Genomic DNA, 26695 nt, shown 5'->3' with positions numbered 1-26695 from the left:
ACATTAGGACTTTGATGCAATACGAGCCTAAAAACAATGATCCGCAGCAAAAACTTGAAATACCAAGAAAAGCAGGCAATATATGCTAAAACACGGAGCTTTTTTAATTTAATCAAAGCCTTTAAAAATAAATTTAGTCCATGGTGAGCAGTGGACAATATGAGAAGAAGCCATAAAACAAAAATAGTGTGTTTATGTTTTCATTAAGATCAGCTGCTTTTAAAAGGGTAAATCCTTGCAGAGATGAGTGCAGTAGAATTTAAATGCATACGCGTTTTTACTCTTCCTGCAGAAATTCAAATGATCATTTTTAACTGACGTAGCTGATCTGAATACTTGTGAATGCCTGATTTCTAGCAGCTTGTACTAACAGGAATTACCTGCTATGTTGCCATGTAAGACTGAGCCAAAATTGCCTTATTAATCCCCATTAGTGAGCAAAGTTGTCACAAAATATATCAGACTTACAGTAAAAAAAAAAAAGCCAGGTTTTAATTTGTGTGTCTGTTTTGTGCACGATTCATGGACATCTGTGAAAGCTGCAGTGTGCTGTCAAAAATCCAGGCAGCTTCTATTGACCATTGTTATCCTTAAAGTACCATTACTAATAAAATGAGGAATGGTCTAGCTTTTTACTTCAGGATGTTGCGACACTCTAATATCTGTCTGTCCTGCATTGTGGCCTGAAAATGTCACTTGATAATTCAGGGTCTTTCAAAACTAAAGGCACTGAAGCCACACAAACACAAGTACAAGAACAGAGACGGGTCCTTTTCTTTCCATGTTGAAAGTTCAACATTATTTTTATTTGATTTTTCTTGAAATGCTCCCACCTTCCACAGTGAACATTAGTGTCTTTACATACATATTCATGTCAAAAGGAAGCGATGGTAATGACCGACCAGACCAACCACCACCCGTCTCTAAACACCACAGTATCCTCGCCTCTGTGTTTATTTTTTTAAAAATCCTTGTCTTTTTCATAAAACCATCAGCAAAACCACAAACATTACTGATTAATACACACTGAAAAAGAGGGAAGGGGGAGGAGGAATGAGGCAAATACATGTCATCACAGTCAGTAGGAGAAAAGACACAGTATAGAGGAAAACAGAACGTCACCGTGACTTAAAAGAGGATATAAAAGCAATGAAACAAACATTACAGTGTTGTTCGAGGGTGGGGGGGGATCTTTACATTTATACACAAGCACCAAAAAGCCAAACGTGGTACACAGACTTTTGTTAAACTTGGATCCAGTGAAGGCAATTCATCACTGCCCAGTAGCAGAACTACCATGAGAAAGGGATGAAAAACCCCTGAAATGATAAATGGAGGCACATGGGAAGCAAGGGAAGGCCCTCTGATGATTAATATTAGCTCAAGCTCATTAATTTTAACTCGACTCCCGACTGGAGGGTTTTAGAAATTTGGCATTGCATCAGTTTAGCTACCAAGGATCTAAAACGGGCCTCAAGGGCCATGTTTGGTCACACTACAAAACCACGATTCATGACAATAATGATTAACATTAGCTGCAGAGGGCTCTCTTCTTAGGTTTTAACACAAGAGGAACTTGTTCAGTGCACTGTAGTGTGTTTACATGAATGTGACTTCATTCCTCTTGCTTCTGCCCCCGAGCATCCCATGCCTGCATTAGAAGTTCAAACTGAAGGCTGCAGTATGTATCTAAAAAGGTCTGTACACATTCTCCGTCTATGTCCCTGTGGGCTTTTCTACAGTGATGGGCATGTGGAGAGGAGGGAAATAAATACATTGGGCCAGTGAATGGTAACAACATCAAAATATGGTTGATAAAGCTCAAATAAACTAAAGGCTCATAGCCTGCAGCTGGTGTAGTCCACCAAATATTTAAAGGCTGGTTAAAGGTTAATAAATCCAAACATTTTAATGAGGCCATAGCCTCAGGAAACAACTTGTTCTTCATTCAGTGCTGTTGGCGCTCCAAACTGGACGGCCATTTCTGTGTAAACAGGGCATTAACTAATGATTAATGCTAAAGCTTAACAATCAAAGAAGAGGTGTTTCAATTTGCAAGGGTCCTGTAGCAACAGTAGACAATGTGGCTGTACAGTAATTTGTAATAAGATGGTCACTTTCTGAATCCTCTTGCAGGTTTGTCGCATTTTTGTTGAATTGGTATTCAAATTTCTTTCTAAAATATATGTTTATAATAGATACATATATTCATATATCACAGTAATATACAAATTAAGTGCTTAAAAATAAAGGCGATGGCGATCTTTTGTGAAATAATGGAGATGGTTGGGGAGAGCATGGGTTGGTAGAGGTAGGGTCTGGGAAGAGGTATGGAACTTCATATTTGTAGTGTTGGTGCTTCTTTGGTCGAGGGAATGTCCCTAGTGTGTGTTTGCATTTGATTTTAATTAAGGCAGAGAGCCATACATGTGTATGTTTGTCTACAGTTGGATATGTACCAAATTTATAGTACTGATAAAGCTTGAAATTCTTATTTTTCTACATTCCTTTTTGCATGTTATCAAAATGTGCTTTCATTGATGTACTCTGCTGTATACTGTTGGATGACAAAAGTAGAAAAGCCGGCAGTTCCATTCCTCCTCTCATCACATAAACAAAAGTGCTTCTGTAAGTATGGAGAGGATGTAAGAAATGACAAATCTGTACAATATATACAAATATGATACAGCCCTACAAGATGTCCAGCCTTTTTGGTGACACTGGGGTTCAGGGGAGTAGAAAAGCCCAGCTTCTTGTCCAAAGGGCTTAAGGAGGGGATTTGATTATAGGGCAAAGGCATGATGGCAGGGTAGTTCTCAGAGGAGAAAGTGTCTCTCTGTTAAGTTGTGACAAGTCCTAAAAGTGGCCGGTCACCTAATCTCTCCTCTTGTTCCGTCGTGCACCTGTCTCCTTTTTTCCACTCTCTTTCCGAACCCCCTCCCCTGACGCCACCTGTTTACAAGCTCCACTCGCGGTCTCTCGCTTAATGTTCTGTGGTGGCGTGAGGGACAGGGACAAGTAGGGATGCTGGGGGAGGGGAGGCGGTGTGGCAGAGGGAGGAGTGGTTGGGGACTCCTGGCCGGAGCAGTGTCCGCCGCCGCTGCTGCCGGTGCTCATGGCCCGGTGCTTGAGTCTTAGTTTGTGGGGCAATGCCGTCCCCCTCACCTCCGCCTGAGGATCCCAGCCCTGGGCTTGAGAGCCGCCGTGGGAGGAGGGCAGAGGCGAAGCAGGCTGGTGGACGCTGGTAAGGTGTTGGCTGTGGAAGCTGCTCGTGTCTGAGCCGGATGAAGAGGGGGACTCCTCATCATCCGTGGAGGCCTCTTTGTCGGGGCTGCAGGGATCTTCACTGGATGCGGTGTCCTTGCTCGAGGAGGTTGTTTGGGCTTGGTAATAAGCCTCACTCCTCGGCCCGCCCTCGTAAGTTAGCACAGGTGGCTCCTCATCGTGTGCACTGAGGTATGAATGATGCTGCTGGAGATGGTGGTACAGGTGGTTGACCCCCTCCACTTGTTTGTGGTGGAGCTCTGCAGATGAATCGTCCTCCTGCTGGTGCTGTTGCTGCTGCTGCTCCTGCTGCAGTTGCTGCTGGGGAAGTCGGCAAACTCTGTACACCTGTCTGGCTCTAGCCTCGTTATGGCTGTCGGAGAGCTCGTACGAAGGGGAGTCTAATGTCTTCCTCTCCAGCTGCTTCGTCACCTCAGCCAGTGTCTCTGTGGAGCTCTCTGTAATGGACTGGGGCAGCTGGCCGACGCACATCTGGCTGCTGCTCTGCTTCTGGGCCGACTGCAGATCGACGTCCTGGGGCCTGGTCATGCTGTCCACAGGATAAGAGGCACTGCTGGCGCCGTACAGAATGACACTCCTCTGGGCAGCGGGTGGGTGAGGGGCAGCCTGGCTGACAGTGTTGATGGAGGTAACGGGCTCCTGATGGGGTTGTTGGTGAATGTGGTGTTGCTGCTGTTGTTGACTGTGATATGCAGCCTCCAGCTCCTGAGAATGCTGCTGGATCTGGTGATGTGTCGGGACAGAGGCCAGCCCACGGTGGATGTTAAACATTATCTGGGTTGTGGTGCCATTGGCAATATCCATCTCCAGCCTGTCACCTTCCTGTTTGATCTCAAAGGGGATAGGCTCTGGACTGTCCCTGGAGGAGCCGTCAGACATGTCGGAAAGGGAGCCACGTGGGGAGTATTTCACCAGCTGCCGATGACCCTCGCTGCGTCCTGATTGCTCTGTTTCAGAGGAATCAGAGTTCATCATCACCTGAGAACCACTAGAGTAACCACTGGAGTAGTACTGATTGGAGGAGGAGGATGAGGAGGTGCCTCCGTTACCTGCGTTGTTGCTCCCACCAATTTGCTGGCTCTTTTCAATGTAGGAGGCAGTGCTTATAAGGCCAAAGCGCAGCTTCAGTTGGAGCAGCTCTGTCTTGAGCCTCACATTCTCATCATTCAGTGCAATGACGCGGTTCTCCAGAACCATGTCATTGAGACGTCGCTTCTCCCGGGAGCGCTTGGCAGCCTCGTTGTTCTTGCGACGTTTCTCCCAGTAGGAGGCATCCTTCTTCTCGTCAGATATGAACTCGCGCTTTCGCCTGCAAGACATGTTGGGTTTGGGTTTGATAAGACGCCCTAGGCGAGTTGGAGTCCCTTGGATTGAAGGAAGAGACTCTTCATAACCGCTGAAGGTGTCAAGGCAGTTTAGGTTATTCCCTGAGTTTTTGTTTAATTTGAGAGCTGATGTCAGATTTTCCATTCTTGTCTCGTGGCAGCCAGTTTGAAATGTTTATAGGATGACTGAGTAAAAAATTAATTCAGATGTCAAGGGGTGGTGATGACAACACCTTGTCTTCCTCAGTTCTCTGTTTATTGCAGACTTCGTGTAGTTATGCCAGGAAAGGACTCATGTGTCCAACTTAGCCAAAAAGATAAAGAACAACTGGAGCTCAGCATTAGCAACCGTCATTAATCCACTGGAAGGGTTCTCAGTTCAGAGTCAGGACTCCCAAAAGTAAGTGGATCAGGTCAGTCTTCCGATTTCCTCCTTTATTTACTCTTGCTTTTGTTGGTTGTTAAAGATTTAGCATGAGAACAGCACACTGCTAAGCTGGCAGAGAAGTGTCCCAGATCTCCACATAAACAGCAGGATGTAGGTCGGCACGTCTACCTCAGCATGTCAGTCTCTTGGGGAGCCTCGCTGTCTGTCTGTCTGTCTGTCTTCTCTGCAGCTGACTGCAAGATGAAAAGCTGCAGAGATAAAAACAGAAAAAAAGAAATGTTAATCCACATGGACTGCTGCTGTTCCAGAAGGCACGCTCGTATCAGACTTATTCCTTTTACGACATCCTTTGTCAGTTCTCTAATGTTGTTGTTTCTTAGCATGCACAGTGATCAAAGACACACGTCTACATGTCTACAGCTTTCCTCTGCTGTCTTGACATGTCTGGCCTTTACTGACTACGTCGCCCCTGGCAACCAATGAATGGTGGCTAGACCTCACTGTCTGACCTTTTGGCCTCGCTATTGATCTGATCCGTCTGCAGCCTCTGACCCCTGACCTTTTCCTGGCATGTTGATGTGTACTTTTGTGATGTAATGTGGGCAATGAGTTCCTTGCAAGGCTCATGATCCTGTTTCATCTCGTCATCCAGGACTTTAAAGTTAAATCCTAAACATATCCTAAGATCTGAGCTGCCATCCATTTTTTAAGAAACTGCATACTTGCAATTAGAAATGGCATAGAGGGCAACTGAGGTAAGCGTACACGTGAAATAAATAGTGCAGCACAACCAAAATTACATCAGTCTGAGACATGCTGAGAGCATGAAAATGAGACTGCTTAAGGATTAGCTCTTTTGGTTTCCCTGATGATTATTTGGGCCAGACAGAGCGAAGGGTGAGTCACTTGCAGAGCCGGTGGGGTTCCCTGAATCCATTTTAGAACATTTCCCCGACATAAAAGAAAAGCCTCCGTGGGAGACCTTTTTCCACAGAGAAACCCCATCCACAAACACTGCTGAAACACCACAACCCCCCACCCAACGCGTTCATCCGCGGAGGAATGTGGCAGCATTCTTCGCCAAAACAACTCAATGCCAAATAAATGATGCAGAGTGAGCAGATAAGGCAGACAAAGGCCTCAGCTAATGCAGGTCAAGGATAAAGAAGCTGAGACTCTGGCGAGAGATTTGGAGGTGTGGGGGCAGCTGGGAGGTGGGGCATTGATAAATATAGGTCAAGGGCCTCTGGAAAAAAAGGGAGGCGGGAGATGAGACACGGGCTGGAAAAACATGCAACGTTGCATTTGGGTGAAACACGAGGGTGGCCAGACAGCCTCATAACAATGGAGATGGGTGCCTCAGAGCTGAAAAGCACCAAGGAGTGCTGTGTTATTTCACTAACCGGTATGGCTTTACTCAAAACAAACACAACCTTGCTGATGTTAGGACACAGCAATGATAAATGAAAGTGATTCTAAATGCTTTCTTTTGTTTTCAGCGCTGTTAATGACATGACTCTATGAATAGAAATGATGGTTCGTCTGTGAGTCCATTCCATAGATCTAGACTAAAAAAATAACCTACAAGAGTGGATAATTTCCTTTTATTCCCTTTCTGGCACCGCTGCGGATTTAAAGTATTCAGATATTCTATGAGATATCACTAACTAAATAGACTGACATCAAATTTGTAAATACATTTGTGATCCATGCAGGATAAATACTGACAGTTCCTCAAGTGTTGACAACAACTGAATAAATTACTTTGCGATATACTCTGCTTTATTGTCTGTTTTGTACATTAAGGGATCATAATTTGCATAAATAGCATTGTGTTGTATTGAGAAAGACTTGAAACTAGCAGATAATAGTATAAACTCATTAGGAAAATGTTTACTAAAGTAATAAATCCAGTGAGAAGTAGTTTCATTTTTTCATAGACTTCTATACAGTTTGACTTCTTTTTGCAACCAGAGGAGTTTCCCCCTGCTGGCTGTTAGAAAGAATGCAGGTTTAGGGCACACTTCTCTTTTATTTACAGTTTATAGCTTTACGATAGAGATAAGGTGTTTGTTTGCTTTTAAATCCCGCAGACACTTCCCGAATCAACCTGAATGAATGTCATGCATTACTCATCATTACAGGAAAGGCTCCAGGAAAGACTCTCGCGGAAAAATAATTGGGTCACGTGTGCAGTTATTGCTCTTTCACGGGACTTGTCATTTTAAAGACAACAACAAACAAAAGCCTGTCTCTCTGCACTTAGATTGCTATTAACCTTTACCAGCTGATTGACTGAAGCCGGGAAGGTTGCACCCGTCAAACTGTGTCAAAAGTCTGCCCAAGCACATGCATTGGTGTTCTATATCTTAATGCACACATCGTAATACAGCGGCAGTAATCCCATACATTTGAAAAGCTGCAGTAATTGTGTGTTGCTACAGGACTAGACTGTCTGAATCTGTAGGCTCATAATCTGGCAAGGTGTTTGTCAGATCCACTGCTCTTCCAGTGGATCTGACATCATTACGTAACTCCTCACAATAAACATGTAGATTTTAGCCCAGATTATGGGCTACCATGACTTTCCTTATCTCCCATATACATACAAAAACAGACTGAAAACTTTATTTTTTAAAAATGACTCTCCAAAGAATCAAATCCGATTTGAGAATCTGCATTTGTTGGATAAAAGGTGCTACTGTCTGGAGTTTTTTTGTCTTCTTTTTGCTCGGCTAAATGCTTTAAGGTCGTCTTCGTGAGCCTTTGACATGTGGCTGCCGGGCACGAGAGAGAAAAGAATGAAGGGAGAGACTTTTTCTCTGCATGTCCCACTGACCCAGAATCTGTGGGCCGACCGCGCTCGGTAAACACGGGTCGAGCTGCCTTCACTCTACGACTCGCTGGAATATAGGTCAGCCCAGCAGTAGAGAGGTGAAGCAGCGAGAGGTTCAAAAAAGATAACATTACAAAAAAAGAGAAGGGCGGGCACAATAAAGAAGAAGTAGTCATTGAGAATTAGAGCACTGTCTAAATATAGACACAGGTGAGAGCAGGAGGAGCGCAGACAAAGAAAAGAAGGGAATCAATGAGGGAGAGCTAAAACAAAGAAAGCATGGAGAGGAGATTATACTGTAGCTGGGTAGGGGGGGAAACCAGTGGCAATTGCGACAGTGTTGGTATTGCATCAATAGAAGGAATGCGTCACCCATAGCAACAAAAAGGGGGAAACGGAAGGGGCAGCCAATCATATCAGACTTTTGCTCCCTTCTTCTGAAGCAACGGCCAAAAGCAAACGGTGAGAAAACGGCGTCCCGTAACAAAACGAGGGCGGATTGACGTCACAGAGAGCGTATATTCCATATCTCTCCCACCGTCAGGAAGAACGAGACACATGAATGAACCCTCGTCTATAATTAACTCACAGTGGTGGTGGCTCTTGCTTTTTTTTTCTGTGCGTCTGTTCACCTCTCACTCTGTAGCACCCCTTAACATCCAGCCGTGTGAATGAATCGTATAATAGGGTATTGTGGCCCTCCTTCACAGACCAGCCGGTAATGCATTTCATTCAGCCGCACTGTCATCAAAATTACATTTCCAAAGATGCTTTAAGCCTTAAGCAGCGTGAGGTTTTACTCGCCTAGAGCAAGTAAAAATGCAGCCATTGTATTTGCATGCATTTGAAACACACTTTCACGTGTACAATTCTCCGGCTCTGATATACAAATATATCTCACCGAAGCGAGCAAACGTACTGCAGCTCTGCTCCTCTCCATGCAATTCCTTGACCTACATTATTCTTTCCAATCTATCGCATATTCTTCACGTGTCATCACGAGGTCTCTGTGGCACTTGTGGAATGATAGCACCGTAAAAGAATCCAAGTTGCGCTCGCTCACACAACCACAGGGCCCACACCGCAAAGAGTCTAAATGTGGCAGCGAGCTTTGGAAACAGTGGACCGGGTTCAAAAACCCCGTGCACGTGTTTCTGTGGAGCGTTTCAGGAAGTGGGAGCAGGTCTAACATAAAAGGAGAAGGGGGCAAATGCTTCAGAGATAAGGGGAATGATGAAACTGCTGCCCCCCTTATCCCACCCTTCCTAGGAAGAATGCAACGTATGGCACGTGGTGCGGGGTTGGGGGTCAGGGGCGGGGTGTGTTTGAATTCCAAGTCTAGGGGGGGGGCTGACTTTATCTTCCCTAAAGACTTGGGCAGAATGCCAGCAAGGCAAGGCGGAGCCCTATCCGAGCTCGATCCTTGTTCCATTAACGCAGGCCATATCACCCTTCTCTCAAAAAGGAAAAAAAACCAGCAGAGTGACTCAGTCCATGTGTTGCACCAGTCACATGTGCTCCCTTGGCCTACTAAATGCTGTAATTCGCCTCTCTGCTGGCTCCAAACCACAGCACAATAACAAAGCAAGGCCCTCATCTTTTATCATCTTACATGTGCCAGGAAACCCCGGGAAAGTCAAGAGGCCGCAAAGTAGGCCAGGATGGAAACTGCAGCATGCCTCTGACCATGAACTCCCCTCCCACAGTTTAATTTAGTAAAGCTGGATGCAGGCAGAGTTGTAATCAAATCCAAGAGACCACAAGGCAGTTGTCTCAGTAGGTCACCCCAGTGATGCAATAAGGCTGAAATAAACTGAGAAGTACTTTTATTTCTTAATTACATACATTTAGAAATGATATTTATTTATTCAGGCTGCAGGGCTTTCATCGCTGTGACACTTTTCTATTTCTGCATGACTGCCTCGTTCCTTTGTTATGGCGGGGATTTATTTTGGTGGGGTTCTGATTCTGCCTTTCTAGTCAGCGGCGGTTGTGCGCCTCATCCCCTCCTCCCACAGGACTGATGTGACCTACATTCTCGGCTGGCATAGAGACCCAGTGTGCACGCCAACCAATTGGCAGCAGCCGCTCCGCAGCGAAGCGCAGCGCTGCATAGCCGCAGACTATGGGTTTCCGCCGATTGCATAATCTGCCTATTTCTTTAATCCATTTTAATTATTTAATTCATTTATTATGCAACCTGCAACCTATGTTTCCCGCACGGTATAGCCTAGATTTGTACCTGATGTGCAGGTGCGCCACGCCACATGCCAAACTTACAGTGCGTAAAATGCGCACAAGTCCCTCCACTGAGGAGAGAGAAGCTGTCCTGGCACTTTCACAACGTCATCTGTTTATGTTTTCAAAATCTATACCTGAAACACTTGTTCAACCTATATAATGATCAAAATACATCCAAACAGAAATCAAACACGATGTCGAACAGCACATGAAATTCCTAAAATTGCCTATATGACGACCAGCAATGATTTTACTCCAGAGGAGCTGAACTGCAGCCAAACAGAGTTGTTGTTGTGGCTCCTGAAGTTCAATTAGACTATAATGTATTGTTTTAAACCGCCTTCGGACATGTAGAGCGCACAACAAATGCATAAATCTCATCAGGCGAGCGGCACATCGTGAGAATTATGTTACCCCACACGCCTCCTTTGTTGCACTGTCTGACAAATCGTGTTCATCCATATTTAATCGGCTCCTCAGTCATCCGAGGCGACTACGCGCCTCCAACTGTGCCACGAAATTCACCCACAAAAAACCCAAACACACACGCAGAGCAAAGCTTCAGCACACTTCCATGTAAAAGCACTCCTATTGTAGCTGCCAAGAACACAGGAGCACATCTGACCCACATTTGATCCAGATGTTCTGATCCACACCTCACCTCCTGCACTCATCGGAGCCCGTGAACTTCACCATTCCTCATCCGCGTTTAGAAGAGCTAACACTCGCTGGCTCCCGTCTGGGGCTGTAAACAAAAGAAGCGAAGCGAAACGTCCACATGTATCCGGCTGATCATGCCTCGGTCGTGCGTGTTGTCGGTGCGCTCCGCTCTGTGTTGTGGCTCCTTCAGAGCGCCAGCGCACTAAAGGGTTAACCCGGAGGGCTGCACAGCCGCGTTAACCTTTACAAAGAGCTGCTACACGTGACAGAGAGAAGTGTGTCCTCAGAGCCTGCATGGGATTTTTCCAGTTGTCTGCATGGACTAGCCTACTAACCTAAAAGAAACCGGGTATAAGTAAGTGGCTGCTCGGAATCACTGCAGCAGAAAAACCCCACACTGAATGCCACTGGAGGAATAACAACTCATTATTGGAATAGTAATAATTATTAGATGTTTTATCATTAATTTTGGCATAATAAAGTGGTTGTTCCAACAACTAATATTTCATATTAGTGATATTATTACTGATAATAATGCTTCATAGTAGTAGTAATATCATTATTTTGATTAATAATTAGGAATTATTAACGTTTAATAATAATAGTGCTATTAAAAATAGTAATTTTGTTGTAAGTCTAAAAAGTAGTTATGTCTGCTGATATTAATCTAATAATGATATTAGCAACAATAATGTAAATAATAATAGGCTGCTCTATCTGGACACTTAAATAACTGGGGGTCACGTGTGTTACGAAATCCGACCTATGAGGTAAACACACCACACTGTCCCCCTAAAAGCACCACCACCACCACAATAATCCCGCAAACACACAAAACGACTGTATGCGCCACGGCACCGTAACACACCAGCACCGATGCGTCCCTGGCACAGCTCCACGGCATCAAATCCATCCTCTTGCGCGTTTTCCACCAAAAACACGCCACAACCGCACCTTTTTTTCTTTCTGAAGGAATCCCATAACCTCTGGCTATCCCCTCCCCACCCTCACTTCCTCCCACCCCTTTCCTCTCTCTCTCTCTCACACACACACACAGAGACCCTCGCATAGCTCCAGCTAAAGGGGGAACCAGCCTCGCCTTGACATTGAAGCATGCGAACACCAAAACAAACAGACCAGGAGCTTCCTCACATAAAAACGCCAGCAAATAGAACATTTAAAGCAGCGTGTATGTTATATTTAGTATCTGATGATATTAATTCAGCGTTCTAGTTATAAATAATAACTTACCCTTTTCGTGTAAAGGTACAGAATCCACACACAGTCCCGCTCCTCTCCAACAATCTGCTTTTTACGCGTCAACCGTCGCTCCGCTGCGTCTCACAAACACGCACCACGTCCAAAACACCGGCTCTCCGATTAGTGCAGGTATATGCGCGGAGTGTGAACACAGTGCCTTGTTTTAGTTGCGCTCCTCATGTCATGTTTGCTCCAATTCCTCCCTCCCTCTTTCTCTCTCTCTCGTTTCTCTCTCTCTCTCTCCTATCGCTCTCTATATTTCCTTCTCGCTCGCTCCTTCTCTCTGAGTCTCAAAATGTATGTTAGTAGGTCAGTTGTTGCATAACAGGACGCTTTGGGTGCCGAGTCACGTTTTTTGTTTCTCTCTCGGCTCTGCCCCCTCCCTCTCTCCCCGCCTTCAAATCCTGTTGCAGGAGAGGAGATGCAGGGGAGCGGAGGGGGAGGAGTCGGCCCTGAAGGGGGAGGAGCCAGGCTGGGAGCCAGTCTCAGTCAGATGGAGGCCTGTGATACACATAATAAGGTTACTAGACATTTAAAAGGAAAAGTAGCACACTGTGGAAACACACACGGAAACAAGCCGCGAGCAGAGATCCGGGGGTTTGTGGAAAATCAGATTCTCATCCTTGGCGCGGTGACCGAACCGTCCAACAGGTCCATGTGACTTTCTGAGAAATATTTGTTTTCCCCGCTGCTTGGCCAGCTTTAAGGAATATTTTTTTAAATTCCTGGAGACATTTATTTGCTTTCTGGCTAACAGTTAGATGAGAATCCTGATAACACGACCGCTGGCTGCTGCTTTAGTTTTGCATGAAGAGTGGAAACGGGGAACGGAGCGCTGTCCTCCTGCACTAGACCCACTGTAAAACCACAACTTGCCATTTTTGTACTTTTTTTTGTACAGATTAAACAAACAAGATGCTGGTTCAGTTGTATATGTATGCAGAGTATAGTACAGGAGTATTGTACATGTGTAATATAGTAGAAGGGTGTTGTACATATATAGCATGATACAGGAGTATTGCTCACTTATAGGGTAGTACAGGTGTATTGTACATAATTATATAGTATAGTACAGGGGTGTTGTACATATACAGTGTAGTACAGACATACTGGTTTTGCTTAAAAAATAGAAACGGGGAACGGAGCGCTGTCCTCCTGCACTAGACCCACTGTAAAACCACAACTTGCCGTTTTTGTACTTTGTTTTTGTACAGATTAAACAGACAGAGATGTGGGTTTAGTTGTACATATATAGTAAAGAGGTGTTGTACATGTATAATATAGTAGAAGAGTATTGTACATATATAGTGTAGTACAGGGGTGTTGTACATATATAGTGCAGTCCAGACTTACTGGTTTTGCTTAAAGAATGGAAACTGGGAACTGAGCGCTGTATTCCTGCACTAGACCCGCTGTAAAACCACAACTTGCCATTTTTGTACTTTGTTTTTGCACAGATTAAACAAACAGAGATGTGGGTTCAGTTTCCCAGACGCCGATTAAACCGAATCCTGAAACTCTTTTTCGGTGGAGATCCTCAGCGAGTTTTTCCTACGGTCCAGGATTAATCCACGTCTGGGAAGCCGGCCGATGATGTGGCCATGAATGAGCTTTAGAGGTCCTGGCAGGTAGATGTTGTTACCATTAGACGGAGTCAGGCCTTTTCTGGTCCGTCTGCTGAGCGGAGCTGACCGGCAGATATAAGAAGGGTATTAATTTTCTGATCCCACTTTCAGTTAAGAAGCAAATAATCCTATTTCCGCAAAATGTGGAGCTACTCCTCTAAGTGCCTTAAATGGGCCCCTAATTGTTGCTCAGATTAAAAGCTTAAACGGCGACTCTCGATGAGTGCCGAAGGGTACGAATTTAGGATATATTCTGTAATTTATGTGAAGGTTACTTTGTAGAGCAGACATAACACTTAATTTAGCTTGAGATTATGACATTTAATTGTTATAAATTCAACTGGAACAAATATAGAATAACAACAGGTGTGTTGTACGTGTCTAGTAAAGTACAGGAGTATTGCTAAAATCGTATAAATATGCTTTTATGTTTGCTCCATTTAAACTGCTGCTACTGCATCTGATAGAACACAAATAAGTAAAGATATTAGTTTATTGGTATTTATTACAGAGAATATTCAATCATTAACATTAATTTTACTTTGATTTGGCCACGAATTGAAGTGATTTCCTTCATTGTGAGACGGTGTCAGACCTACATGCACTTCAATGTCATGTTTGAATGTATGATCTTTAATAGTTTTATTGTGTAGCTGTCTGCTAGAAATAATCAGCTGCATTTATCAATAAAATAAATACATTATGTCTTGCATAATTTCTAGTCACAGCTTTTTACTGTCATGCATTTTTATATTCCTCGTTCTCTATTTAAACAACCTGTTTGCGATTGTTTCACTTTGTGCAGAAAACGAGTCAAATGACTGTTTAACGCTCCCGTTTGTGTGACGAGTTTGAAGCAGAAAGTCTGAGTTAACAGAGAAAGTTGAAAACCACCTTCAGACCTGTTAATTCTGACACAAAGAAAGTCTGGATGTGTTGAACTGCCTCCGTAGTTCAGTCCTCTGACCTGTTAAATGCCAAAAAGACTAGAAAAGCTGCGCTGGTTAAATTAGAAACGTCACATTTAAAATCAGATGGTGTCTGGACTTGGACCGCGGGCCGTCATTTTGTGATCTGGGGTCCAGTATGTAGTAGATTAAACAAAGCTTGATTCAGAGAATTTTGCCTCCATTAACTTTAGCAATCGAATGACTTGAGGAATTGTTTCAGCCCTACTTACATTTGATACTTACCTTCACTGAAAAAACGACTTCTCTTTCAAAAATAAGGACATTTCTAAGTGTCCCCAAACTTTTGAATGGTAGCGTAGATGAATTAACGTTGATATTATTAGTTAAAGTTGCTCTATATTTAAGTTGCTCTATATTAGTTAAAGTTACTCCTAATGAGTTAAAATTGCTGTAAAATGAGTTAAAGTTGCTCTTTATTCATTAAAATTGCTCTAAATGAGTGAAAGTTGACTTACACTACCATTCAAAAGTTTGGGGTCATCCAGACAACTGCATGTTTTCCATGTGCTAACATAACTGCACAAGGGTTTTCTGATCATCAATGAGCCTTTCAACACCATTAGCTAACACAATGTAGCATTAGAACACAGGAGTGATGGTTGCTGGAAATGTTCCTCTGTACCCCTATGGAGATATTCCATTAAAAATGTCCAGCTAGAATAGTCATTTACCACAGTAACAATGTCCAGAATGGATTTCTGATTCATTTAATGTCATTTTCATTGTTGTGTCGGTTTCAATTGAAAGATTAGTGTATTCTTGCACTCTTCCTTTTCTCTTCACCATCCCCCTTGTTGTTGTTTTTTTTTCTTTTCTTGTTTCTTTCTTCCTGCCTTTCCCCTGTCAGGTCCGGCAAATTTATGTATCAACAAGTATTCAAACTAAATAAATTACTGTACAGTATCAAGGGGAGTCTTATACTTATAAACTCCCCTTGGAAAAGCAAACTTGTGTGGCACAATGCAGCAGCCAGATCCCCATTCTGCCTACTCTGTTGCCGGACAGGACACACAAAAAAAAAAATTTAAAAAAAAATGTAATTTTCATTGAAAGCAGTTGCTTTTCTTTCAGACATAAGGACGTTTCTAAGTGACCCTAAACTTTTAAATGGCAGTGTTTATTGGATGATTCTTCTGTGCTACTGCTGCTAGTTTAATAAGAACAGGTGCAATAGACGGCTAGTATGGGCGGAGATCTCAGAGTGACACGTGGTGAGGATCCTGGAATCAAGCCAGGGACAGCATGTACCCTTGTGGTATGCCTCTGAACCTCTCAGCTATCAGGTCACCTCGACGGGCAAAACAAGGAGCCTGTGACTGCGTGATGAATTCAGTAGAAGCAAAAATATCTCAAGGCCGTCTTCCTGTCAGTAACCGAGTAAGTTTAGTTAGTTACTGTCCATCAGGGGATTTGCAAATGACCCAGATTCAGTGAAGCAGAGCTGAACGATTTTGGGAAAAGATCGAGTTGCGACATTTGTGATCAATTTTTTTTAAAGCTATCCGCTGTGGTGCAGATTTAAAAGGTGACAGATGAAAAGTGTGACTGTCATGAATGGTGGAGGACATGAATTTAAAACCATGGACCTACCATTCTTCAAACATGCTGTAAACCCTATATACTAAGTTGCTTTGTTAATGTGCAGTGGCTCCAACCCCTAAAACTTTATCAGAGAGGCTTAGATGAGTCCATCATCAGCGAGAGAACACACTGAACATCAGTGCAGAAACTGTGAGTGTGTATTTGTGAGTGTGAGAGTTTATACAGGGTGTCCATAAAGTCTCTTTACAATTTTAAGAATTTATTACAAAAGCAGCTGATAAGATATCTTAACGAGATTTGTTTTATTGTAATCAGTGGTTGGCAAAGTTTGTTTCCACCTCATATAACCCTCGTGTCGTCCTGCAGGTCAATATTGACCCTTGTTAAAGTCCAAATGTGGGAAAAAAAAAAGTTTTCACAGTGAAACTTCTGATTTCCACATTTTTAACATTTTTTGGTGGGGAAAAAAGAAACGTTACAAATGTTTTTTTAAGAACATTCACAAAAAAATCAACCAAAATCCAGTGATTTTTTTTTTTTGTAAATGTTCTTAAAGAAAGTATTAGAAAGTTTGACTGGTATATATGGAATCACTTTAAATACTTTTAGGATTTTTTTTAAAGATTTTTACTCATTTTTGGAAAATATTTACAAGAATTTCCTTGCCAAATTTGGGGGATATTTAAAAAAAAAACTTTAAGGAGTTATTGGAATTTTCTTCCTGAAGGTTTTACAAATGTTCAGAAATTTGGGGATTTTTTTTTTTTTTTTGCTGAATTTTTGGATTTTTTTCAGACAAGGAAACAATATTTGTTGGTTCCCATAAATGAAGACAACAGGAGGGTTAACACACCTCTATATGGGCACCATTAGGTGCACGAAGCACATCAAGACGGTACTCGATTTCTTGCCATGTTTGCTGCAGCATAGCCTCATTAATGGTCGCGATGGCGTCAGAAATCTTTTTGCTTCGAGTCAGTAATGTCCCGTATCTTTGTCCGATACACGATATCTTTAACATAACCCCGTAGAAAGAAGTCCAAGGGAGTGATATCTGGTGAACGTCCAAGGAATCGGTCCATCCCTTCTAATCCACCGGTCTGAGGAGGAGCCATTTTTTTAGGGTTTCATTTAACAGTACCTCTTTCCCCAACAGGATACCTGAAACACACAGTTTCAATGTGATTTCAAACTTTAATAAACGCTGATTACAGTCAAACAAATCTGGTTAAGATGTCTTATCAACCGCCTTTGTAATAAATTCTTCAAATAGTAAAGAGACTTCAGGGACACCTTGTACTTCTGAATCACTCCCTGCTCTCTGGGCATCACCTCACCAATCACCCAACTCTCTATAATCACACTTAGAGTGTCATCAGCTGGTTCTGGATCTCTGGAGTGCACACATCTTTACCGTTGTCATCGGTGCATGAACACAGGTGGGAAAAGGTTCCTGATTAGAATAAGAAGCGTGTCTGGCATTCACCGCATCTGCCTCCGCATCATTGCAACAAGCAGAACCTTTTCCCTCCACGCGGCGCTGAATACGCCAGTTAAACCTGCTCCTCTTGTGTAATCGCAGTTTTGATTCATCTCGATCACAAGCGGGAATGTGTGTCACGCCGGCAGGCACGAAGCCTGGAAGAGACTCTCACAAAGAGCAGGGGAGTTGAGTTAATCTCGCTCGTGTGATTTAAACGCCTTCCTCTGGGTAGACTTTTGAATGGGCTCAAACAGTTGAATGGTTATCTGTCGTGGTGGCGTGGCTCAGCGGGGACTGTATCCCTCACTGGAAAAATGCCTCTGTCAAAACAAGAAAAAACAACTTATTTCAAGGAACTTTTACCTTGAAATAAGTGAAAAAATCTGCCAGTAGGACAAGTGAAATATGGCTTAAGATTTATTGAAATAAGATCTGATATTTAGAATATTGAGATCTTAAAATTAGCTGGAAAACTTATTTTAAGCTGTATTTTACCAGGACTGTCAAGCTTAGGTGTCTTAAAATAAGCCAGACATGCAAAAAAATAACAGTTTTTCACTCAAAAATAGATTTTTGCTTTCATGTAACCTCCTAATTTTAGATGCATTAAACTTATTTTGAGTTTTCTTGTAAAATGCAACTCGAAACAAGATCATTTCAAGATTGTTTGACTTAGCAAGACATTTACGATGCATTGTCTTAACCCTCCTGTTGTCCTCATTTATGGGCACCAAAAACATTGTTTTCTCGTCTGAAAAAAATCCCAAAATTTAGCAAAATAAATTTCCCAATTTTCAGAAAATTTACAAAATGTTCAGGAAGAAAATACCAATAATTCCTTAAAAGATTCCCTAAAAATGCTATTTAAAAAAAAAATCCCCCAAATTTGGCAAAAAATTCTGTAAAAATCTTCCAAAAAAATCCTAAAAATATATAAAGTGATTACACATATATCAGTAAAACTTCTAATATTTTCTTTCAGAACATTCACAAAAAAATCAACCAAAATCCAGCGAAATTCGCTGGATTTTGGTTGATTTTTTTTGTGAATGTTCTTAAACATTTATTTAGCATTTCTTTTTTTCCACAAAAAAAATTCTAAGATTTCCCAAAAATGTTGAAAATGTGGACATCAGAAGTTTCACTGTGAAAACATGTTTTTCTTCCACATTTCCAAACTTTAAAGCGGATCAATTTTGACTCGCAGGACGACACGAGGGTTAAAACAAGTCCCTCCATCTTGCTGAAATGTCACTTGTTAAGTGAATTTATCTTAAATCAAGTGGGATGAGACATTTAGACTGAAAATAAGACAAACAGACTTGGTAAGATTTTCAGTTTTTGCTGTGCTCCAGGAGAGTAACAGACGTACCAGATGAGACAGATGTCCTTGTGACTGAACATTTAGACGTATAAATTGGACTTCCATTCACAGTGTGCTGTACGTTTTTGGGTTGTGGTTGCGGCTCCGTGTCAGATACTCATCTGCTCGCATCCTGCTCCAGACACAATGATGCTTAAGGTCTGCTCAGCGTCTCAGTAAATGTTCGCTACAGTACATTATCCACAGATTGATTTAAATTGGCAAAGAGTGCTTGAATGGCTGCCTCGCAGGCTGACTTCTGCTGTGTTCATTATCTCCTTTTATCTTCAAGGCTGCGCTCTTTTTTTCTTCTTCTTTTGCATCACAGCGTAAAAAGGCCGTGAGCGTACATATTCACAAAAAAACCTGCATCCTTTTACACAAAGATGTAGCACTGTGATGCTGTAACATTTGTCGGTTTGTAATTACTCTGCGTGATTGGGGTTGTTTTGTGTCCTTGAGGGATGTTAAGGACTTCTCACCCATTTGCTTTTGTGCTGTTTCAATTATGCAAAGTGACTTTTTTTTTTTTTTTTTTACAAATAGATGATTAGATTTTTGTGCATTCTTTGAGCCATTTCTTGTGTTGTGCTTTATTTTTGTTGCATTACACAATTATGGGAGGGCAACCCTGCACGTGGAGCTTTAAATTTAAGCTCTGTATGTCTTCACCATTCCTTTGCACCTCTTTGTTTCCTTCCTTAGCTGGAGGAGACAAACAGCCGCCAAAGGAGCAAAGGCATTGGCCGTGAACTTGGATCCCCCTTCCCCCATAAAAACACTCTCTCTCCCTCCGTCTCTGCATCTCTCCCTCTCTTTTTGCACCCCATCCTTATCCCCACCCAAACCCGACGTTTTCCCCACTTCCAGCTATGTCTGCAAGCGTTCCCATGGCAACTGTCGCACTGCCTGCCTAGCAACAGGCTTTATCCTTTCACTGGGTAAAAAAAAATAAAAAAAATGGGGGGAACGAAATCAGGCAAAAGAGGTTTTTTTTTTGGTTTTTTTTAAGTGGAGGTTGCGTGGATGTGTGTGAGGACGGCGGTGTAACGGCAGCATGTTGCGGTACATTCATTAAATCCGTAATCCTCTGAGCTCCACACCTGCAGCGTGTGCCGCACCTCAACCTTATTACCTTTCCTCACAGCCTCCTTCAGCTTATACGTTTTTCTGATCAGTTTCAGGGAAGAATTGTAGCCAAAAATATTGTTTAATTTCCCCCATATTTCAGAGGTTATACACAGGTCATCTAATTGCAGAATCTATTTTTGTCCCACCTCCCTCTCCAACGTAATTAAACGGTATTGTGGGTCCTTGCTATGCATAACCAGAACAGAGCATCATCTGTGTAGCAGCGAGGAGGGCACCCAGTGAGCCCTGCTTTACGCCAAGGTCAATGCCCTTTCTCGTGGTTTTAAGGAAAATGATCCAAATATATTAATGGACTCTTTCTTTTTTCTTTGGCTGTGCTCCACCTCCCCACCAAGTTTCATTAAATCCGTCCCGGTAGTTTACGTGTTATCCTGCTGTCAGACGAGCAGCGCTGAATGTGTAAAGCAATGATGACACATGCCAAGCTGAATAAATTATTAGAGGATTCCTCACAACGGAATAATGACACCTTTATTGCGCTGAATATTTTTCCCGCTGATTTGATTAACCTTTTCATAGTAGAGCATCTGTTCTTGCACATTTCTCCTGAATGCAAATTGCTGGATTTTCTCTCATCACCGTGTGAACTAACTTCCGGCACACAGAAACAATATAAACTGCAGGCATTTGCAGTAAGATTACTATGTAGTGGTAGATGTTGAAACACAGAACATACAGCAGTGAAAAGTTGTTGTCTTTGCTGCCCCCTGCTGGTAAAATAGCAGCACAATTCAAATCACAACTACAGGATTTTGCAACAGTGGTGATGGATTTTTGAAGTCCATTGGATATGTCTGGCATATTTTTTTATTAAAGTAAAAAAAAAAACTAATGTTTTCATGTTCATTATGGTCATGTATTTACAAATGCCATAATTATTTATTATGGAAGCAATCACTTCTTCGTTAAAAATGACTGGATATCACAACAAACCAGCTAAAAGTCCCATAATTTTATATTGACTCGTCCAGAATGAAGTGAAAATGATCCATAATTACAGAAAATTAGTCCAGAATGACATGAAATTTGTCCTAAATGACTCGAAAATTATCCCAACGACACAAAAATGATCCAAAAATGATGAGAAACGATCCAAGCTGACAAAAAAAAACAAAAAACAAAAACGTTGAAAATGGCAAGAAAAGTATCCTGGTCAATATATAATTGTATCTTGCATACATTTTTATTAAAAGTAGAAAAAAACTAATGTTTTTATGTTCATTATGATCATGTCTTTACAAATTCCATCATTATTTATTCATGAAACAATCACTTATTAATAAAAAAATGATTGGATGTCACTAAAATGTCAACTAAATAACCGTCCTAATTTAATAACAGCCACCTTCTAATTAGATAAACAATAATGAAATGAGTTTATTAAAAAAATGTTTTGATTGTGTTCTTTTTATTAAGTTGAGATAATCATGACAGATATTTCTTTTTGGGTAATATATCAAATTTTATATGGAAAATAACAAATTGTATCACTTTCCACTAAGTTCCCCGTTACAAAAACACCTCTCAAGGAAGTGTGTTAATTCTGATCACATGACCTGCTCCGCATGATGTCATTTCCTCCTGAAGAAAAGACTGGCCAGACTCCAAGGCTTTCTGAGTTATTTAATATAAAGTAGTCAACAGCTTTACTACAATATCTTTATAAATAACTTTCAATTTTACTCAATTGTATATATAGTATTTAGAAGAATGTTTCTGTAAAAATGCCATGCGGTGTTTGGTTCAAGGCGGCCATGTTGATTTTAGGCCTGAAAACAGCAAAAAATGTCAGCTCTAACAGGCTGTTATGTAGACTCAATGTGACTGATGGTTGCATCAAATTCATGCCTCTCATTCTTCACAGACATGAATTCTCGTCCGGCTCTTACAGTTAAAGCTCTCGTGTTCTGAAGGTCTCTAATAGAAGTGTTGAGTAATAGCAGGCGTGTTCAAGTGTCTCTGTCTGTCTGTCTGGATGTCAGCCTGTCTTGCCGTCGGCAGCGACTGTGGGAGTGAAACCTGCCAAAAGCTCGACTCCTCACTGCCTGCATTTATGAGCACCTCTCACTCAAACCCCACCCTTCCCATTAAAGTCTTCCTCATTCTCCAACACTCTGTCTGCTGTCAGGACAATAATTGAAAGCCTCAGATGAACTGCATTCTTGTTTAAGTATTTGTTTTGTGTGTTTTCTCTTTTGAACAGCATGTTGAGCTGTTAATCTTTGATGTGTTGCTACTAAATGTCTAAATGTGTGAAATTTCTGCTGCTATGTTTTGGGGCGAATCATCTCATTTAGGATCGTCTTTTGAAAGCTCAAATCCTCCAGGTTAAAACAGTATATAGTGTCTTACCTTTTCAGTTGCCTGTAGGGGCATGTGCTTGTTTCAAAATAAGATTCCATCTATGAAAATGCTTCCAACCATTTAGACTTTCTAAGTAAAAATGTGGTCAATATTGAGATGTTAATATCCACAGTTGTGTTTATCTTGACTTTTAGTCTCTGATAAGCTACAAAAACACTCAAATTCCCATGATGCAATGAAAAAGAGCCTCATATTAGACCCCTAAATGCGTCCTTACAACCCGCTCACTGCAAAACAAATCTGTAAAAACCCTCATGACTTCATGCCTCTCATGGGTGGAGTTCCCCTTTAAAGCAATGATGACCTCACCACCATATTGCTGAATCTGTCAAATGTATTTATTTTTAATATGAAAACGCACAGGGAGACAGCAGACATCAAATTCTTGTCACCACCTCAGTACAGATAACAGGAAAGTAATAAAACATGTTAGAAGTGAGCATGAACAGAGACATCAGAACAGTACAGCGTTCTTCTACACAGACACTGACACAACTGTGTGACACAAAAACCTAACACGTTTTTTTAGTGAGTGACTTGGTGCAGAACAGACCTTTCTTTTAGCCTTCAGGACCAGCGGAGTTTCTGGCTGTTATTAGCATCATCTCTGAGTGTGTTTACCGTCTGTCTCTGCTCGTGTTTACAGGTTTCCAGCAGACCTTGTCTCAGCAGTGGGGAAACTTCTGCAGTAAGTCATACCACCCTAATTACTGAACTGCAAGCACTCGTTAACAGCTGGCTGGCTCCCTGGGGACCTGACTGTAGCTTCATGAACCTGTTGTCTCTTTGCATTGTTATGATGTGATGTAAACAGTAGCATGTTGTGTAGTTGTCACAGTGTATGGAATAGAAAAACTATTATACACTTAACACTAATACAGATAAGACTCACTGTCTGAGCAAAAACTTATCAGAGGTGAGACTAAGTAGTTAGATAATGAGATGAGTGTTTGAAGACATTTATTACAGTATAATATACAATATTTGAAAGACGTGAAAGTCCTCATGGTGCTCGGTCCGACACTGCTTCTTTTGTGCTGAACTTGCAGATTCTTCTTACAGTAAAACTTTGTCCTTAAAAGTCTAGACTCTGGCTGACTCACGCCGTCGGTCCGTTAGTTGATTTTGGCCATGAGCTGCTCTGTGAAAAGCTTCTTCAGCTGAGCCACCTCCTCGCTCAGAGAGTTGAGCTGCGACTTCAGGTAAGTGTTCTCATGCCGGTACTGGACGTCGCTCTGTCCTTGCGTGGGAGGAGACTGGAGGCTGTAGCTGGCAGCGGAGACGTTGTACTGAGGGGACTGTCTACCCCTCCTGCCCTCCTCCCCCTCCAGCTGCTGGAGCCAGGAGCCGGCACAGTGCCCCCCTGCCGCCTCGCCTCCGCTCAGTCCTTTAACCGTCTCTCTCTGACCTTCCCGTCCCGCGGCAGAGTGGACCGGGCTACGTCTGGCGCTGCTGCTGTCCCCTGTAGGATCGCCCCCGTCGCCACTTCCAGGCGTCTTGAAACGGAGCTTGTGAGGAAGGTTTTTCATCGCCTCTGCTTGATCCAGCTTCCCTCCGCCGAGTCCTGCAGCGTGGTGGACGTCGGCAGGCGAGTGATGCAGGTCGTAGCCCAGCTCCTCCGCTCTGTGTGGGGATAATTTTCCATGATCACTGAGCCGGTCTTCAAAGAAGATCGGGCTGCCCACACTGGACCCGCCGGGCGTCGAGAACCCAGAGTCCTCTGACATGTTCCCAGCATCCCTGGAGCCCCTGGTGTTCAGCTGGCCTGGCTGGCTGTTGGGATGTGCTGCTGAGGAGCTCTCCCCTCTGTGGAGATAATACTGAGGAGTCAAGCTTTGACTAGTGTGCTGAGGAGCCGTGGTGAGGGGCAGAATCTGGGTGTTGGAGGGGTCTTTCACCAGGCCGAAGCGGAACTTCAGAGCCAGCAGCTCGGCCCTGAGGCGAGCGTTCTCCTCCAGCAGAGCCAGCACTCGGCTCTCCAGGACCATGTCGTTCACACGCCGCTTCTCCCGCGAGCGCTTTGCCGCCTCGTTGTTCTTCTTCCTCTTGTCCCAGTAGCCGTCGTCCTTCTTGTCATGAGGGATGAACTCGCGCTTGCGCCTGATGCTGGACGTGGGACTCTCTTTGCGTTTGATGGCCGAGGTGCGACCCAGCAGGGACCGGGCCAGCAGGCTGCTGGAGGTCAGGATGGACACAGCCTCATCTGTGAAGGACAAAGACCCTGCTGGTCCTCCGCTGGAAGCCACTACTGCAGGTGACTCCATGCTGTGGAGAACAGCCACTTCCTGTTGCCCCCTCATCTCTTTGGATTCCTCCTCAAACATAACGCCTGTCAGGAGTTGAGTAATTCTGTCCGTGCTGCTCAGAGTAGAGTAACCGCTGTGTGGTGCTGAGAGCTCACTGCAGGATCTCTGGGAGGTGAAAATGCAGCAACAGTGCCCCCTAGTGATGGAACAGACAGCGAGGAGTAGAGGGATTAGCGGTTATGCAAGAGCCATTACAACACAATATTATGTAACGCCATTACATCTCTCCAATAAAACGGGAGCAACTTGTACCGTAACCTTGCAAGCCTCATTATACTTTCAATATGAGACAATTCCTGCTGCAAACACAAAGCAGATCAGCCAGGGCAGACTTCTGGCATTACTTTAAGCACGCAGAAGCCCTTTAAAACGCAAGGGAAAAAAAAAACCTAGTTCCAAGATGATGTTTAGAGTTTAACCTACATTTGCGTTGACTTTGACTCTCACACATTTACGGGTTTATTTTATCTCTTGTTCCGCATTTCCATCAATTATTCATGTTTATTGCGGCCGAATCAGGTCAGTGGTGAGCGCTTTGTGCCGGGACTGTTGTTCTTGCTTCATCAGCACTGACCCACATGTCTGACAGGAACACGCTGATCTCCGGTCGGCTGCTTCTAACCTGACTCTTTACGCACAGCATCAGCACCGCAATTCCACACTTATATGGACGTTTGCGGGAATTGGGAGTTGTTGTTGTTGTTTTTTTTTTTTAACAAATTACAACTTTAGCGGCACATATTTACATATGAAGCAACTACTTTTAAAATAGAGCATAATGGAATAACATGCGGGCATAAATGTAACAACAGAACAGAACGCGTAAAGTTAACTGAAATGGCAGATTACAGACCCAAACAGGATTTTAGTAATTTATACTACCTGTATTGTTGAAAATGTATTTAAACACATCTAATATTAGGAGAACTGTCTGTCTGTGATTTTTTTCTTTTACCTCTATTGATGGATCAGTGTTGTCCGCCGGTGCGCATGGCTCCTCTCGTCCTCTCCAAGCGTAAATTTTCCCGTCCGGTTCACCAAGAAGCTCTTTTTCCTGTGGCTCCCTGCGTGTTCTCACTCTACTGATCCACTGTTCTGTTACTTAATATTACCAACGGCGTGGCGCACCTCCACTCTGCTCCACTTGGAATGCCGCAGCACCTATTTGTAACGCCGAGTTCAGCTCAGGACGTTCCCTATCCTTACTTGAACCAGCGGGGCCCCTGTTTCTGTGCGTTCCTGAGACCGCCTCCCCTCTTAAACGACACCCCCCTCCCTCCTCCCTCCCTCACACTCCCCTCCATCCAAAGGAAAGCTCCTATCGACGTTCACATAACACAGCAGCTCAGTCATCATCATCTTCATCATCATCATCATCTGACCTCCCTTCGCCCCGCCCCCTCTGACAGGATAATTTCCCATAGCAATGCCTCGCCTCCCCCTTTCCTCTCTGTCTCTCTCTCTCTCTCACCCTGGAATATGGTGACTCAGTCTTGTAAGAAAACTACATAACTGTTCATCAGTCAGTCTGTGGTATTTTTAGAAGTGTAAAACGCGATTACAGCATTTTATATAATGCCCCCTGTTTGGAGAGCTGCTCGACCTGGACCCTCTTTAAAACATCTAATAATTAACATTCACTGACTGTAAGCATCATTCAAACCGATGATGCCTAAAAGAGCACAAAGCAAAACACTGGGAGACAGAACAGCCCAATAATATCCTCTTTCAATACGCTGTTATAGATTACAGTAAAAGTACAGTCATATTCTAACAGTAGTGCACTTTTTTATTCCAAAATATGGATGAAAAATGAAAAAAAACAAAGCTTATTTTGAAGCCAAAAACAAGAATGATCATTACCAGCAGACTAGTTTACTGTGAAGTGAACTTA

At 43.0% G+C, this 26695-nt stretch overlaps 2 protein-coding genes across 4 annotated transcripts; both read right to left on the bottom strand.

Moving 5' to 3' along the window:
• Positions 1-771: 771 nt before the first annotated feature.
• Positions 772-12374, bottom strand: LOC110952754 (putative uncharacterized protein DDB_G0268364). 3 transcript variants are annotated; one of them, XM_022196459.2, is made up of 2 exons: positions 11987-12374; positions 772-5246 (listed from the first exon to the last, which is right to left on the bottom strand). In XM_022196459.2, exon 2 carries the CDS (start codon positions 4753-4755, stop codon positions 2875-2877), a length of 1881 nt encoding a protein of 626 aa, XP_022052151.1. In that variant the 5' UTR covers positions 4756-5246; positions 11987-12374; the 3' UTR covers positions 772-2874. The 3 variants fall into 3 exon arrangements, with proteins under 3 accessions (XP_022052151.1, XP_051797231.1, XP_022052152.1); XM_051941271.1 differs by lacking the exon at positions 11987-12374 and adding an exon at positions 11604-11715; XM_022196460.2 differs by lacking the exon at positions 11987-12374 and adding an exon at positions 10737-11042.
• A 10441-nt stretch (positions 12375-22815) lies between these two features.
• nfil3-6 (nuclear factor, interleukin 3 regulated, member 6) lies at positions 22816-26069 on the bottom strand. The gene is made up of 2 exons (XM_022196458.2): positions 25757-26069; positions 22816-24937 (listed from the first exon to the last, which is right to left on the bottom strand). The coding sequence occupies exon 2, from the start codon at positions 24817-24819 to the stop codon at positions 23611-23613; it is 1209 nt and encodes a 402-aa protein (XP_022052150.2). The 5' UTR covers positions 24820-24937; positions 25757-26069; the 3' UTR covers positions 22816-23610.
• Between the last annotated feature and the right edge of the window lie 626 nt (positions 26070-26695).

This window comes from Acanthochromis polyacanthus, chromosome 21, assembly GCF_021347895.1.
Source record: "Acanthochromis polyacanthus isolate Apoly-LR-REF ecotype Palm Island chromosome 21, KAUST_Apoly_ChrSc, whole genome shotgun sequence".
Lineage (NCBI taxonomy): Eukaryota > Metazoa > Chordata > Actinopteri > Pomacentridae > Acanthochromis > Acanthochromis polyacanthus.
The sequence above is the reverse complement of the archived record's forward strand: the minus strand, read 5'-3'. Positions and strand labels throughout refer to the sequence as shown.